Below are 16,992 nucleotides of genomic sequence, written 5' to 3' on the forward strand. Positions count from 1 at the left end.
GATGTGCAGGTTAGGTTGATTGGCCATGCTAAAATTGCCCCTTAGTGTCCTGAGATGCGTAGGTTAGAGGGATTAGTGGGTAAAATATGTAGGGATATGGGGGTAGGGCCTGGGTGGGATTGTGGTCGGTGCAGACTCGATGGGCCGAATGGCCTCTTTCTGCACTGTAGGGTTTCTATGATTTCTATGATGACAAGTAAGGCTTATATTAACACTGCAATGAAGTTACTGTGAAATTTTCCCTAGTCGCCACACTCAGCCGCCTGATCGGGTCAATGCACCTATCTTTTGGACTGCGGGTGGAAACCGGAGCACCCGGAGGAAACCCACGCAGACACGGGGAGAATGTGCAAATTCTGCACAGACAGATCAATCAAACCTGGGTTCCTGGTGCTGTGTGGCAGCTGTGCTAACCACTGTGTCACCGTGCTGCCCCAATCTTCAGCTTGGATTGCAGAATTCCACCATTAAAATCAATTTTTCCCCCTAAAATGACATCCTCAAGCAGGCCAAAACACTGGAGAATCAGGTGTTTAACCAGTCATCAAAAACTGATTTATGATAGATTTTTTTTTAAAAGCGAACATTACACTATAGAGCAATTAGCCAAAGTGAACCAAAAATTCAATTTTCAATTATGTCTGTTCACAAAATGTAGATTGAAGATATGTTCCGATTAAATAACCGTGGATTTAAAAATGTCTTTAATTATTAAGGTTAAAATGTTTGATCTGTTCATCTGAATGGAGTGGAAGGGAGAGACCTGTGTGTATTAGAAAGGATTTGCTCACAGCTGGAATGGGTCTATGGGAGTCATTGTGGCATTCCAAAGATCAGCGGAGGAGTTTTCCCATCCCGCCCACCACAGAAATCGCAGCGGGCGTGGGGCAGACCATGCAAAAGTCCGTTGACCTCAGGCGGAAATTTCCGGTTTCTGGGCAAGCCCGGCCAGAAAATTCCGCCCCAGGTGTAAATAAGCTACAAACTAGGAAATACGTGACAAAGAGGAAGTGGGGTTATCAGCTGTGAAAAGACAGATTTTTAACTCTGTTGAAGTTGATGGAAATAAAAATCAGGCTGTTTCTATACTGAGCAACCTGTGCACAAACCCAGTTCCAGCCTATCAGTGGGGCACGGCTCCATAGGCACTGCAACAATTCTTATTGAGACCAATACCCTTTAAAAAGAGACGAATTGGCCAAACAACCAATGGAAATAAACCAGTGGGCAAGAATTTTACTTTTTAAGATTTTTACTGTAACTAAAATCAAGAGATTCAACAGTAATTAATGGGCAACTAATACAAACCAAAGAAAAAAAGTGTTCAGAAGCAGTCATATTAGGCTTGTAACATTCACTTTCTCTCTCCATGAATGTTGATCATTTGAGTCTTTCCAGAAGTTTGTTTTTATTAAAGGTACTTTTGCACTAACTACCATCAAAATATGTCTCAAACTCGTTTACTCTCGGTGTGGAGATGCCAGCGTTGGACGGAGTGGGCGCAGTACGAAGTCTCACAACACCAAGACTCACCTGATGAAGGAGCAGCTCTCCAAAAGCTCATACAAAGAACAAAACAGCACAGGAACAGGCCCTTCGGCCCTCCAAGCCTGCGCCGCTCCCTAGTCCAAACTAGACCATTCCAAATAAACCAGTTGGACTTTAACCTAGTGTTGTTAGACTTCTTACTCTCTTTTACTCTCACCACATTTCTGGCAGATAGGTAAAGCTACTGCCAGTTCTCTAGAAGTCGTCTCTTCCTGCCACAACCTTCAATCATTCCACTCCAGCCAGGTTTTCCCTGTTGCAATTATCATCAGTAAGGCACATCTCAACGACTCCCTGTTCCTTGAATCTTTAAGAGTCCAATCTGTTCTGTTCCTTCGTTTTGTAGTAAGAAGTCTCACAACACCAGGTTAATGTCCAACAGGTTTATTTGGTAGCACAAGCCACCAGCTTTTGGAGCGCTGCCCCTTCATCAGGTGAGTGGGAGTTCTGTTCACAAACAGGGCATATAAAGACACAAACTCAATTTACAAAATAATGGTTGGAATGCGAGTCTTTACAGGTAATCAAGTCTTAAAGGTACAGACAATGAGTGGAGAGAGGGTTAAACACAGGTTAAAGAGATGTGTATTGTCTCCAGCGAGGACAGTTAGTGAGATTTTGCAAGCCCAGGCAAGTCGTGGGGGTTACAGATAGTGTGACATGAACCCAAGTTCGTTTTGAACAGAAACCAAACTCTTAAAAGCATCCTGCATCGTATTTAACCACAGAACAGTTCTCCCTGCTTTTCCACAGCAGTAGCTTCCTCCTTCCTGTGCCCCAGCCCAGCAGCCCTATTTTCTGAAAGATATTGCGAAAGGTATTAAAACTGCCACTCCACCTTAATGGGTTTCTATTTTGAGTTTCTCTCCTCTGGGCAACTGGATTACATAGGTATTTCTCTGAACTGTTTATCAGGGAGGCTAATTACATACTTTCCAGAATTCTGTAAGTTAAAGGTACATTTAAAAACATAATTGGCTTGTGAAGTTCAGCTTTTGCGACAGCATTCTCAGGTACTTTGCCTCAGAGGTTCCTGTTCGAACCACTGCATGTCACTGGGGTTATGTGACTGCAGTATCATATTGTCAGTCTGCCATTTGGACAGGGTTAAGAGGAATTCCACCGTTTCTCCCTCACGAGTACATTGAAGCCAATTGTAATGCACAAGATCAGTTCATTCAGCTTGAACCGCCAAACTAAACCTGACATCAACAATTCTAATGATGGATATGATCCTGAAACATCTTGATAACCGGTCTTCTCTCGATATGGTGACTTGTGAATTTCTTGTTTTCTCCCTTCATTGTTTCTGTGTGGTCAGATGGTGTATAAGTCATCTAATCTTGGATGAGCTGCAGTTTCCTTCAAGTAAACACTGGGAAGACTGAACCCATCACATCTGTCCCATGCCACAAACTCCACACCCGTGACAAATAATACATTCCCTTCTCCAGCCAATGTTTCAGAATGAACAATGGTTCTCAACTTGTGCCCTATTCGACTCAGCTAAGCTCCCAATCCCGTAGCCTCTTCCAAAGACCGCATACCTCCCCATGCCTATAGCATCACCTGCCTCCACCCACCTGCTGACGAAACTAGACTCCAGACTCAACTATTCAAGTACTCTTCTGGCCAACATCCCATTCTTCACTGACTTCAGTACAGCCAAAGTTCTGTCCACATTCTCCTACATCAAGCTCCCTCTTGTCTGTCATCCACCTTCATTGACCTGCATGTACTCGTAATCAGCTGAAATCTCGGATTTAAAATTCTCATGTTTAAAATCCATTACATGACCTCATGTTTTCCTATCTCTGTAATCTCTTTCAGCCCTCAACTTCAGATTCTGAGCTCTTGTTCATTTGTCTCTTCTTTCACACAATTATTGGCAGCCACGTTTTGATACAAGTGCTTGGGAACTTTGTAACTAAACCCCCGCACTCTCCTCATATAAGGATCTCTTGATAATCCCATCTCTTTTAGTCACCCCTCCTAATATGACTTCCTTTGGCTCATTTCTTTTGATTAGGTTTCCATGAAGCACTTTTTCCAAGGTAATGGCGCTACGAGTTCCAGCGTTTGCAGTGTTCTCTTTTTATTTTACTGAACATCACAGTTTTTTTTTTAATGGGGGGGGTTCTTTCTACCTGGCCACCCAATTTGCTCAAATCACAAAAGAAACAAACAGGGGATTTTATTAATTTTATTGAAAATCTCATCTTTCAGAAGAAAATTAATCATAGCAAAATTAAATACAATGTGGACTCACATTGCAGCTACAGTATGCAGCATAAATGGCATAAAGCAGAGTCTGGCAAGAACAGCTCTCCTCCAAACTGCGTCATTTTATACCTGAATTCCACATGGGAATTGTTGACACATACTTGGCTGCTGAATGCTTGAAAAAGGACTGGCTTTGCCATTGCCATAGACCATGCTTTTCTTGCTCTCAAGATATTAACCCCTCTATTATTTATGAACGAGATACTTTACATGTTGGAGAGGCAATAATGTACAGTGTTGACTGTGAGGGAAGGAACTATATCTTCATCTCCATGACTGGCCATACTGTTTGGGTGGGATCCAAGTTATGGAGACTTTTGCTTCCTCCATTCCTGCCCCACGACCCACCCACTCCCCATTACATTTAAAAAGGTAACGCAGCATCGGCACTACTCCTGCAAACATCGCAGCATTATACCTCAGCATATTCTATGAAGTTAACTTAACTTTAAAATCATGAGCTTATGCCGACACTGTGGGTCTTGAGATCATTTCATTGATAAAACCGTTATTCTGAGCTAGCACTTCAGACTTCAGCTTCATCAGCTTCTGTTTGACATCTTCCTCAGACATATCAGTAAAGGGTAAAGCTCTGACATTTGACAGAAATTCTGCAATGATCCTTTCACCATCCTGCAGAATGGAAGGGAAAATATTATTCATGTTGTTGATTTATAGTATGCACCTCTGGCCACAATGTTCTATTACACTTTAATTATGTACTATTTTGATGCCTTAGCTATGACCACAGATACCAAGCATTCTAGGCCAAGTATTTTTCCAGTGAGTCTAATGTTGCATTAAACTTAAGGAAATACATTTATGACAGCCTCATGATACTTGAAAACCCACAGAAATTGCCCACCACTTGACTCTTCCCCATGCCCACGAGCACATTTAGTGGACTGACGCCTACAGAAGACTGATTAACATTCTCAGTGTGTACAAGCAACCATCTTAATATCATAGCTAATGCTGAAGAAACTTGCGATTTTAAAAGGAAGGTCAACAACCTGAAATGTTCTTACTAGTACCAATTTCCAAGATCAAATGATTACATAGAAACATAGAAACCCTACAGTGCAGAAGGAGGCCATTCGGCCCATCGAGTCTGCACCGACCACAATCCCACCCAGGCCCTATCCCCACATATTTTACCCGCTAATCCCTCTAACCTACGCATCCCAGGACTCTAAGGGGCAATTTTTAACCTGGCCAATCAACCTAACCCGCACATCTTTGGACTGTGGGAGGAAACCGGAGCGCCCGGAGGAAACCCACGCAGACACGAGGAGAATGTGCAAACTCCACACAGACAGTGACCCGAGCCGGGAATCGAACCCGGGACCCTGGAGCTGTGAAGCAGCAGTGCTAACCACTGTGCTACCGTGCCGCCACTTACAATTAAACATAATCATTTTGGCAATTTTTGATTGAAATTATTTGCTTAAATAATTGATCGGTGGGTGATTTTTCAGCACTGGGGTTCCTAGCTCGAACCTTTGCTCCACCAGAGCCAAGAGTTCCTGTACAAATAATCCTGTTCATTATGGAAGTCACAACGAATGATTTCATAATGGCCGTCTAGATTGAAACCTTAAAATAAATGCTGGGCCCCATGTATAAAAACTGTACCCCTGGCTCTGGCCTCTGAGAGATGAACATCCCTCTTTCCAAGTAGCTTTTGATGAAAGAAAAACCTTTGGTAGTTGTAATCCAATGTGACACTAATACGATGCACGGCTCCTTTTTCCTGCTGACTTCGGGGCCCTCATTTAAATGGATATCATGGAGATTCTTCATAAACAGGATTAATTAGACTGAGATGGCCCACGAAGTGGAGATAAAGGCTGCATCATACTTGGCGTGGTACAAGGCACTCTTCTGGTCAGTTTTAAAGTACTTCAGAGTAAGATTCTACTCTATATGATCTTTGAGTACTTAATGGCATTTTAGGAACGCTCTGTTCCTCAGCACTGACATTCCTCACTGCTGAAATGCAAAATAATTCTAAATAATTCAAAAAGTCTAAGCTTTCTTTTGTTCAGTCACAAACCTGCTTTTCTTGGCGGGATTTCTTAGCTGCAGGCCCTTCATCAGAATCTTCAGAGTTCCCTGTCGTTTGGAACTCCTCAAGCTCCATGGCTTTGTTCTTGGCACTTTGAATAACGTGTTTGGGAAACTGAGCCAGCTCAGCTACGTGAATCCCAAAACTCTGGTCACAAACACCTACAAATTAAATTTAAAATGTTTTTAAACGCTTTCAATACCGCACAATTACCAGATGCCAAGAGGTTTAGAGTGTGAACGGAGAAGAAAAGTTGTAATAATGAAAAGTTTAATTACCACAGTGGAATTCAGATTATAGTATGTTCATATAGGCAAAGTTTAGCAAGAATTAAGTGTTTGTAGGACATCAATGCACTTTCCATAAGTTGATAACAGCATTGTTAACCAGATTAATCGAACTATAGCATAATTTCTACGTATGAGAATTTGGTGAGGCTTCCGGAACTCTATTCCACACAGAATCACAGAATGATTACAGCACTGAAGTTGGCCATTCATCCTGTCGTGATTCTCCTCCCATTTCCCCATAGTTCAGTAGTTTTATTTTTCTTCAGATGCTTATCTTTTTGAAAGCCACGATTGAATCAGCCTCCACCACACTGTCAGGCACAGCATTCCAGACCTTAACCACTCGCTGTGAAGAAGTGTGCTCACATGTCGACTTTGGTTTGTTTGCCAATCAGCTTAAATTGCTATCCTCTGGCTCTCGACCCCTCCATCAAGGGGAAAAGTTTCTCCCCATCTACTTTATCCAGAGCTCTCATGATTTTGAACACTCAAATCTCCTCTCAACCTTTGCGTTGCTAAGAATAAACTTATTTAAGTTCAGTTGGTACTTCACTGGGGAGTGAAACTCCAGCCTGAGGAAAATCATGTACCAACACACTGCGTTACAGGGATGCAAGACGCTTAAGCAGCTGAAACCAGAAGTTGGAAAGCTTTTCCATCTATACAGCAAATGACGAGTTACAATCCGTGGCCTGATTATATCTCATCTCTCTTACTCATTCATCAGGAATTCATAATCATAGATGTGCGAATTAGGTTGATTGGTCATGCTAAATTGCCCTTTAGTGTCAGGGGGACTAGCAGGGAAAATATGTGGGGCTACAGGGATAGGGCTTGGGTGGGACTGTTGTCAGTGTAGGCTCAATGGGCCGAATGGTCTCCTTCTGCATTGCAAGGATACTATGATTCTATTCTTTCATTCATCAGGCACCTCTCGAACCTACAAAATTAGCATTGCATCATTAATCTTCAAACATTACTGAAGATGATGAAATGTTTAAAAACTCAAATTAGTTGACTCCTTAGTTAGTATTAATAGGTCTCCTAGCTAGAAAAGGGCTCCTGATATTTCAGGTCTGAGGCAGGATATTATTAGCCTGAGCATTTACAAGCTGTAAGGATACAAGGGGTGGGGCTGAAAAAAAGACTTCCACCTTTGCCAAAATAAACAGATTTCCGAAATCGAATTGAGATGTGAAACATAAAACAAAAGCCAATACAATCCTTCTGCAGCTGTGGGGCTCTGCCATACATATCATTTCTGGCTTAGCGAGCACCTCTTTGGAGAGGAGGCTGAAGGTGATCTTAAGCTCTGGCATTTCCTGTGGTACTGCAGTGTTTAGTGGTCAGCCACATCCTTATTGAAAGTATCCTATCCACTGTTAGAAGAATCAATTTATGGCTAATGATTATGCATCACTGGTTTGGTTCCTCTGTAGCTGATTGCGGTAACAGTGCGACAATCCCCAGTCCCGATGGGGAACAATGAAATTGAGCAGTCCTGAAGAAAAGTAGGAAAATAAACACTCACCATGACAATGCACAATCCTCTCTCTACAATCTTACGGCACCATTCCTGAACATTAAAGCACTTTAGTATTTTTTTAATTAATTTTATTTTGACCAAAATAAATTTCTCACAAATTGAACGCCAGTTTTGGGTGAATTGCTATGACAACAGATTTTAAATTCTCCACTTCTAGAAACATAGAAAATAGGAGTAGGCCATTCAGCCCTTCGAACCTGCTCTGCCATTCAACATGATCAAGGCTGATCCTCTATCTCAATGCCACAACTCCTCTACAGTGCTGGCAAATACCCGAGAGGATATTGGTCCTGGTCCTGCTGGGGTGCAACCCACCCAGCTTGTTCAGGTCCCACCTTCCCCAGAATCAGTCTCAGTGCCTCAGAAATCTAAATCCCTTCCCTCCTACACCATCTCTCCAGCCACATATTCATCTTTAAAGTAAAAAGCTTATTTGTCACAAGTAGGCTCACATTAACACTGCATTGACATTACTGTGAAAATCCCCTAGTCGCCACATTCCGGCACCTGTCCGAGTACATTGAGGGAGAATTTAGCATGACCAATGTACCTAGGCAGCACGTTTTTCGGACTGTGGGAGGAAACCAGAGCACCCGATGGAAACCCATGCAGATAAGAGTAGAACGTGCAGACTCTGCACAGACAGTGACCCAAGCCGGGAATCGAACCCGGGTTTCTGGCACTGTGCGGCAGCAGTGCTAACCGCTGTGCCACCGTGCTGCCTCCTGATCATCAGAATCTGGTCTATTCTCCTATTCCTGATCTGCTAGCGCATGGCACTGGGAGTAAAGAATAAAATAAATAATATGCCACACTTGATCTGATTTCCAGATCCAAGTCAATGATAAAAAAATTTCCAGGGGAACCACATTAAGTGATCTGTGTAAAACCTATCGTGTTAACCTCCTGTTCAGCTCATATAAAGGAAGAAGATCAGCACTACAAAACTAAAATTCAAACTCAACACAAAGCAAACGATCAACAATCAACAATGTAAACTGAAAGGCGAATTATATTGTCAAATTAATTGACTAGATATAGTCTGAATCCAAGTTCCAAAACTACAGTGCTCTGGTCAGACTACACAACTTGAATATTGCATTGAGTCTTAGTCACTAACTCACAAGGTTAAGCTCCGAACCGTGGAAATGGTGGAGAAAAACCACAAGGCTGATTCTTAATTTTAGGAGACTGAGTTGAGAAAAGGACTTCTGAAATTAGAAGGGAAGCAAGTGAGCAGGCATCTTGCAGAGGAATACAAGATTAAATGATAGGAAAGGTTAATCGTGATTGCTATTCAATTAGCCCAGGATAAGAGAGCTTGGTACAAACTGGTAAAATACAAGGTCAACTACATCTTTATATAGACCATTAATAGCTGGATTATTCTTTTGGGTAGTGGAAGCAAATTCTCAATGCATTCATGAGGCATTTAGGGGCTGTGATGGCCAGGAGTAGTAGGGAGGGAGGAGGGACCAGAAGTTATCATGGAAGAATGAGCCACAATATCCAAATGTGTTCTCCCTCATCTTTAGCTTTCACATATGATGAATGACCACATAAACAAGGTAGAGATGGACAGCTGACACCAATGAACTGGGGGCAGGGGGAGTTGAAGCAACTCAAAGGAGGATGAGGAGTAACAAATTTACAACATCAAAGTCCTGTGAAGGCTAAATGTGTTAACAAGCATGAGATGGATCTGGGCTGTGCACAGCAGATGCAGCTTCTAAGACACTCTGAACTCAACATGTTGTTCTTAGTTACAAATGTTTCCTTCCCACATTAATTATATGCTTCAAAATGAGGAGGTCTACACAGACTTGCTGGGCTTTAAATTATCCTGCACCAATTGCTTTCCTGAAATGGTGACATTCTTACAAATGCTCAAAATGAGCTGAACCCCAGGTCTCTGATCCTCCTACGCTAGCTGTGTGTTACTCATCCTGCTTTTATTAGTGAACAGTTAATTGCCTTGTGTCATATCCATTTATAAAGCAAAGGACCAGAAGCGCCACTTTTAAAACAAATACTATTTATCTAATTTTTTATCACATTCAGCCACCAGCTTCAGCTGAGGCGGTGGCTTGAACCCATTCGTGAGCCCAAATACCTGAAGCAGCTGATCAACATCACCAGAAACGCTCGGTCATCCACTCTTTGCACTGCTAAACTTAAGAAGCTTTCGTCGAAGTCAAACGGGCTTTACCATCGTCGACACTGCTCGTACACTTCAACCCGAGCAAGCCATTAGTAGTCACTTGTGACACCTCATCATATGGAACAGTTCTGTCCCACAGGATGGCAGATGGGGTGGACAGGCCAATTAGAGTTATAGAGGTTTACAGCATGGAAACAGGCCCTTCAGCCCAACTTGTCCATGCCACCCTTTTTTTAAACCCCTAAACTAATCCCAATTGCCCACGCTTGGCCCATATCCCTCTATACCCATCTTACCCAAGTAACTGTCTAAACGCTTTTTAAGAGACAAAATTGTACTGCCTCTACTACTACCTCTGCAGCTTGTTCCAGGCACCCCCCACCCTGTGTGTGAAAAAAATTGCCCTTCTGGATCCTTTTGTATCTCTCCCCTCTCACCTTAAACTTATGCCCTTTAGTTTTAGACTCCCCTACCTTTGGGAAAAGATATTGACTAGCCAGCTGATCTGTGCCCCTCATTATTTTATAGACCTCTATAAGATCGCTCCTCAGCCTTCTAAGCCACAAATTGCATTTGTTTTAAGGACTTTTGTCAGATGCTGAGGAAAAAGTACTCACAAATAGGCATAAAGCCTAGCAGTAATCCACAATGAAAAAATTTCACCAATACGGCATTTCATTATGGTATCAGACCACATGCCATTGTTGGGGCTTTTCCGGGAGGATAAGCCAGTGCTGCCTATTGCCTCAGCTAGGGTGTAGAGGTGGGTCTTGTTGCTGGCAGCGTTCAGCTATACTTTCCAGCATAGGCTGGGAACACATATCAAATGCTGATGCACTAAGCTGCTGCCCAGCGCCACAGACCACACCATCACCGCCTGTTCCGCAGATGTTTTGGTTCTGAATTTTTTGGACACCCTGCCTGTTTCAGCAGCCCACATTAAGTCATGGACAGATAGAGAGAGGCCTGTTGTTGTCGAGGATCAAGAAAATGGTACCGACAGGGTGATCCTTCGACAAGGCAGAGCAAATAAAGCTGAATTTGCAATGCAGGGATGAGATAACCTCCAAAGATGATGTGCTATTATCGGGGGATCCTTGTCATTGTACCAACCCCGGGGTGACGGCCATTGCTTCAAGATCTGCATGACGCTCATCCAGGTCAGAGTAGAATAAAAGCATTAATCAGAAGTTACATCTGGTGGCCTGGCATTGACAGAGAAATTGAACAAATGGTCAGACAGTGAGAAAGATATCAGACCCAGCAAGCATTACCACCACCAGTGAACATGCACCCCTGGGAATGTATCCATCCGAGCCATCTGTGGTTGCGGCTTCACATAGGTTTTGGTGGACCTTTTTGGGAGACATATTCCTGATTCTAGTAGATGCCCATTCCAAGAGGTTGGGCATTCAGCTGATGAGATCCACCACATCTTTCACAGCTGACGAATTTCAGAGTTTTATCAAATCTAATGGCATTCATCGTGTCAGATCAGCCCCCTACCATCCGGCCTCGAATGCGTTGGCGGAATGATCCATGCAGATGTTTAAGGCTTCCATGAAGCAGCAGGCTCACAGGCCTTTGCCACTGTGATTGTCAAGTTTTTTGACTGACTTACAGCACTACACCTCACGCCACCAGTGGGCCATGCCTGCAGAATTGCTAATAGATCGGTGCCTGTGTACCTGCTTGGACTTAAGTATCCCCAAATTTGTCAGGGGAGGGTGGAGACTAGGCAAACCTCTCAAAGTGTATCATGACACTCAGAAAGGGGACAAATTGTTTAATTGGATGACCTCATTTTGTCAAGGAACTTTGGTGGCGGACCTGCCTGGGTGCCAGGGAGAGTTGTGGAGAAGAGAGGACCCAAGTCTCATATGTGGTGGAGGCACAGGGCAGTCAACTAAAGCAGCATGTTGGCCACTTACACAAGAGAGTGGAGCCAGCTCCAGGAGACAAGCAAGTGGGTCCAACATCCAGTTCGTGTACACCAGCCTCTGAACTAGAGATTCCGATGCCCACAGTGGGACCAGGACCACCTCTGGCTTTAGCAGAGGAAGGGCTGGCAAAGGCCTAGCTCCAGAGGTGGTTAGCACATCCAATCCATTAATGGATCCTGTATTGGCGACTTCTGAAGAACCCCAATAGAGTTACAGTATTCCGCAAGGTTCCAGAAGTCTCCGGACTGGCTGATGTTATGAACTGTTCTTCCCTGGTGCCCCTTCTGTAATATTGTTTGCCTGCCTATGTGTTAACTGTTTTTCTTTTTTGTTTTACCATAGCTAGTCTAAGGAGTTTGGCGGGGGGGGGGGTAGCATAGCCTGTTTAATGGATGATCTTTCGTGGGCCACTTGTCTGGGCCAGAACCAATGGAGTGCAAGCATGCGAACCTGGGCCCATGAGGAACGAGGGAGCAGTTGGGAGTCAGGGCATTGTTTGTAGACCTGTATAGTTGTGCTGGTAAACTCTTTGTTGTATATAGTTCTTCGCAATCAATAAATCCTTTAGTTTCTTACTTGCCACAAGAAGTAGCTTTGAGCTACTACACTCACTAATGCAGAAAGCTGTTTATGTGACACAATTAACCAGTAGTCTGCTGCACGCTTGTAGACCAACTGGAAACTGGATTACACATTACTATTAATCTGTTCAATGCAATACCATTCAGTGAATAGAGTAAATAACATTTCTAAGAGTTGGTGCCACTATATGTTTGTGCCTTACCTTTCTTTACACGGTACAGCATGGTTAGTGTTTCATCTGTGGTTAGCGCAGTCACATGCAAGTTGTTGACTGTTGGCACTTGGTCAGCCAGAGCAGTCAACTCATGGAAATGAGTGGCAAACATACAAAATGCACAAATCTTGGTGGAAATGTATTCTGATATAGCCCAGGCCAAGCCAAAACCATCATATGTAGAGGTGCCTCTTCCCAATTCATCGATGATAATCAGGGAGTGTTCAGTCGCTGATCTGGGAAAAGGTAATAATGTTAGAAGTTAATGCTATTCAAGGATCAAAAGGCGAGTCACAAATCTGCAGGGAAGGTTTTAACATTCAACCATCCAAAGTTACAGATATTTCGTAATGGTTTTCTATCCTTGGTAAACAGCTACGTTCTAATTGGCAGGTTACAGGGGGTAAAAAAAAATACCCTTCAGCCTCCAGTCTTTCTTCATAGCAAAACTGAATTTTCTTCCTGTTAGTGCTGAATCCTACACAGATTACCCAACACTTTGTTTTTCCTACAACCGGATTGTCCTGAAATCATTCACACGTTCCCAGGTTCTGTGATGGAACTCTACTACCCCTCCTTCTCCTATAATCTAGTCTTTTAAATCCCAGGCTTGGCAGTGACTGATCACCATTCCTCAGATTTAGCATTTCTCTTGCGTTTTTCAACAGATCAGCATGCTGCCTTTCACCACTTTTTTAAAAACAGTTACAGTAGAAAATAAATGCAGATGACTGGGAAGTGGAGTAAATTTGGGGTAAAAAGCAAAATGTTAAATACGGAACAGGCCATTATCAATATGCAAAGGATATAACTTTCCAAATTGTATAATGGAATCTTTCCCACATTCCCAATACTTGTAGTTTTTTTTTCTGAGCAAGTTTCACATAAATTAGCTGAAGTGTTTTTAATTGATTGGGTTTCAATAGAATTTCTTTGTTCCTCGAATCGAGGAGTTTTCCACATTCCCGAAAGACCTGATAGAATTTCCTGTAAATGAAAGCAAAATATTGCGGATGCCTCAAAACTGAAATATAAACAGACAGCCTCACCTCTCCCCCCCGCCCCCAAAATGGCTATGTGGGCCTTGTGAGCATTGACCTTTGTCCTGATGAACACATTCTGCTATCTTATCCTTTGCCACTATAAGCACTCTTCAGTCCTAAATGGCATCATTAACACCCATTTGTCTTATGGCCATTATACCCTTGTCAATCTCTCCTTTGCTCGGATTTATCCCTGCCCTATTTTGCGCCACCTCCTCCACCCACCTCTCCATTTATTACACTTTCTACCCCTCTTCAGCTCAGCAGAAGAGTCGCATAGACTCGAAACATTAGCTCTGTTTCTCTCTCCACAGAGGCTGCCAGATCTACTGAGTTTATCCAGTGTTTTCTGTTTTTATTTATGGTCAAATTTCCTATCCAGACAGCTCTGCATGTTAGCTTCAGCAGTGGAAGTCTGGGACTAGGGTTCATTGTCTCAGGATAATAGGACAGGCATTTAGGACGGAGATTATATGAAGTTCCTTCACTCAGCTGTGAATTTTTGGAACCAAGTACATAATAAATAGGAGCACAACTCTCTACCCCATAGGGTTGGGTGTGCCATTTTTGAGTCAAAAATCTAGCAATCTCATTTATGAATATAATGTTAAAGCAATCAAGGGATATGGGAATAAAACGGGAATGTGAAGTTGATGTAGGTCAGCCATGGAATGGCAGAGCAACTCGAGAGGCAAGATCTACTCCTATTTCTAATATGCTTATGAGTCAGGGCTCTAGGTTCAGGAGTTTATTTGGCAAGAATTGGGCTGCAAACAATTTTATTCAAGAATGGAAGGACCTAGATCTTATCTGAACATGCTGCGAATTTTATTAGGTAATCCAAAATCAACGAAATACTAAGGATGCAGCATCAGCCTGGGAGGTTTTCAATTATCTGACAGGGCAGGGTGTCCTCTGTTACAGCAGATAATTGAAGTTTCATTGCATTCTTTTTTGGATTTATTCTATGAAAACCATTTGCAGAACTCCTGACTCAAAGCCCCAAATCAGATCGATGTGAACAAATGCTGACAAGATTAACTGCTAATCTCATCTTGTACTAACAGAAGCCACAAACATGGTCTAGGTACAGAGTGAAAAAAAAAACACTCAAAAGTACAAAAGCAAAATACTGCAGATGCTGGAAATCCAAATTAAAAACAAAAAACGCTGGAAATACTCAGCAGGTCAGAAAACTTTCAGGTTGAGAAGTCCTATCATCAGAACTGAGGAAAAATAGAAATGTACGAGCTTTTAAGATAGTTGAAGTACTCTAAAGTATTTCAGGAGAATTGGGATATTTTCATTACTGGGAATGAAATCATAGGACAACAAGTAGGTGTTTGGTGAGTACTTCCTACAACATGGATGCTTCTTCCCAAAATTCAAGTTGTTAGCACATCCATATTTAGAGAACAATCTCGTGAAAATTATACATGTTCAGAACTATTTTACAGCCCCTTAGTAGAAGCTATACAACTTCTATTTAATTCAGTGGGGTGCAAAAGATTCATTTCATTCAATAATTTGGAATTCTGAGTAAATGTTCTCCAATATAAATACATGTAAATGACCTACTCAATTAGCTCTTATGCTCAAAGGTTCACATTAGTCAACTACTGATCTCTCCAGGCCACTTTGCTGATGGGCTGAATGAAGATACTATAACCTGCTCAGTAGCATCTTAATCGAGCACACTTTCTGCAGGACAAAGGATTTAGGTGAAGCACAACTCCAAAGTGATAGGAGCCAGATTGTACTGAAAGGATGGTAAGAGTCTGAGGATAAGGACTTTTAATGGCAACAGCTACAGATGCACCTTTGTTTGTTTCCACCATTGCCCCATCTGCTTCAGAGATGTTCTTCACCCAAAACTGTAAACAGTAAAACAGAGAACGCATGGCTTCATCTATGGACTATTTCAGGAAAGTGAAGTGCAGTTAGGAACACTACCTCAAAATAGCTGCAGTCTCCAACATTTCCGCCATGAAGGTTGAAACACCTTTGAGCTGACTGTCACCGGCGCCAACTCGAGCAAGAATGCAGTCCACAATACTGATTTCTGCAGAATCACAAGGTACAAAACAACCAATCTGGGCCATCAGAACCACCACGCCAGTCTGCCGGATATAGGTTGATTTACCACCCATGTTTGGACCTATTAAATGTAGGGAGAGACAAGATAGAAACTACATTAGCACCATTAAAGGTATTTACAACATCAGCACAGTGAATCACATTTGACTACAGTCAGCATCGCTCAGTTCTATGAAGGAAGAAACGTGTTGTTGCTATTGTCTAAGTGGTTTCTCGATATCAGTTGCAATGATGTGGGCGTCTTCCTCCTTCCTCACCCAAAGAGGAACAAGGAGAACTGAAGTGTATAATAGACAGTATCAGTCAGTAAACATTTTCATTAAGGACGAGGTTTCCAGACTTTGTTGCGCTAAACCCCCACTGGAGGTTCACATTTCAAGTACACCCCCTTTCTTTCCAAGGAGCATTTTCAGATGGAGCATTTGTTCCCCCCAAGCCTCCTGTTCAGAGATTTTTCTTTTCATAGCTCACTCACTGCTGGTGGTTGTTACAACATCTCTGTTCCAAAGCAAAGTTTGTATACAGATAACAGCTATGTTTTGAGCTGTTTATCTAGAACCTTCAGTAGTTACATAACCACTCAAACGCCCTATAACAACAGTCTCTGTCCAATCAGACATTTCCAGTACAAGTTGAATAGCCCTTACTTTGCATCAGAAAGGATTGCCAGCATCCTTTCCATGACCCTTTTACATTCTGCATGTAAAAGAGTACAGAAGCATCATATGGATTTGAAACATTAACTCTGCTACTCTCTCTAAGGTAGTCATAGTTAGAATGTAAGAAACACACAGCAAACTTCTACAAACAGCAAACTATATTTTTCTGACGTCGACCAAGGGATAATTATTGGCTGGACAGCTGAACAGTGGGGTTAACTTTGCTGCTCTCTGAAATGATGCAATGGAATCTTTCACATCTACCCGAATAGGCAGATGGCCCTTGGTTTAATGTCAAATCCAAAAGACAGCACCTCAGCCAGTGCAGCACTCCCTCCACATTGCACTGGCAATCCCTCAGTACTGCACTGGAGTGTCAGCCTTGATCTCTTGGGCTCAAGCCTCAGAATGGGACTTCAACCTGGAACCTTGCGACTCAGGGAAGTGCTACCACTGAACCACAGCTTGCACATGTTAACAAGAAGCAGGGGAGGCCAGAGTTTGCAATCTCAAAGAGAATATGTACCAGCAAGAATGGTGGAAAACAATGTTCAGTGA

General features: G+C 42.6%; 1 protein-coding gene across 2 annotated transcripts in view; it reads right to left on the minus strand.

Annotated features, from left to right (window-relative positions):
* Window positions 1–3,161: 3,161 nt before the first annotated feature.
* msh2 (mutS homolog 2 (E. coli)) overlaps window positions 3,162–16,992 on the minus strand; it is a 70,351-nt gene continuing 56,520 nt past the window's right edge. For both annotated transcript variants that reach the window (XM_078229658.1, XM_078229659.1), the window contains 4 exons: window positions 15,632–15,836; window positions 12,624–12,871; window positions 5,888–6,060; window positions 3,162–4,464 (listed from right to left, as the gene is read on the minus strand). In XM_078229658.1, the coding sequence (XP_078085784.1) occupies window positions 4,294–4,464; window positions 5,888–6,060; window positions 12,624–12,871; window positions 15,632–15,836 (797 nt within the window). In that variant the 3' untranslated portion in view covers window positions 3,162–4,293. The remainder of the gene's footprint in view (window positions 4,465–5,887; window positions 6,061–12,623; window positions 12,872–15,631; window positions 15,837–16,992) is intronic.

This window comes from Mustelus asterias, chromosome 15, assembly GCF_964213995.1.
Source record: "Mustelus asterias chromosome 15, sMusAst1.hap1.1, whole genome shotgun sequence".
In the NCBI taxonomy this organism is placed as follows: Eukaryota; Metazoa; Chordata; class Chondrichthyes; order Carcharhiniformes; family Triakidae; genus Mustelus; species Mustelus asterias.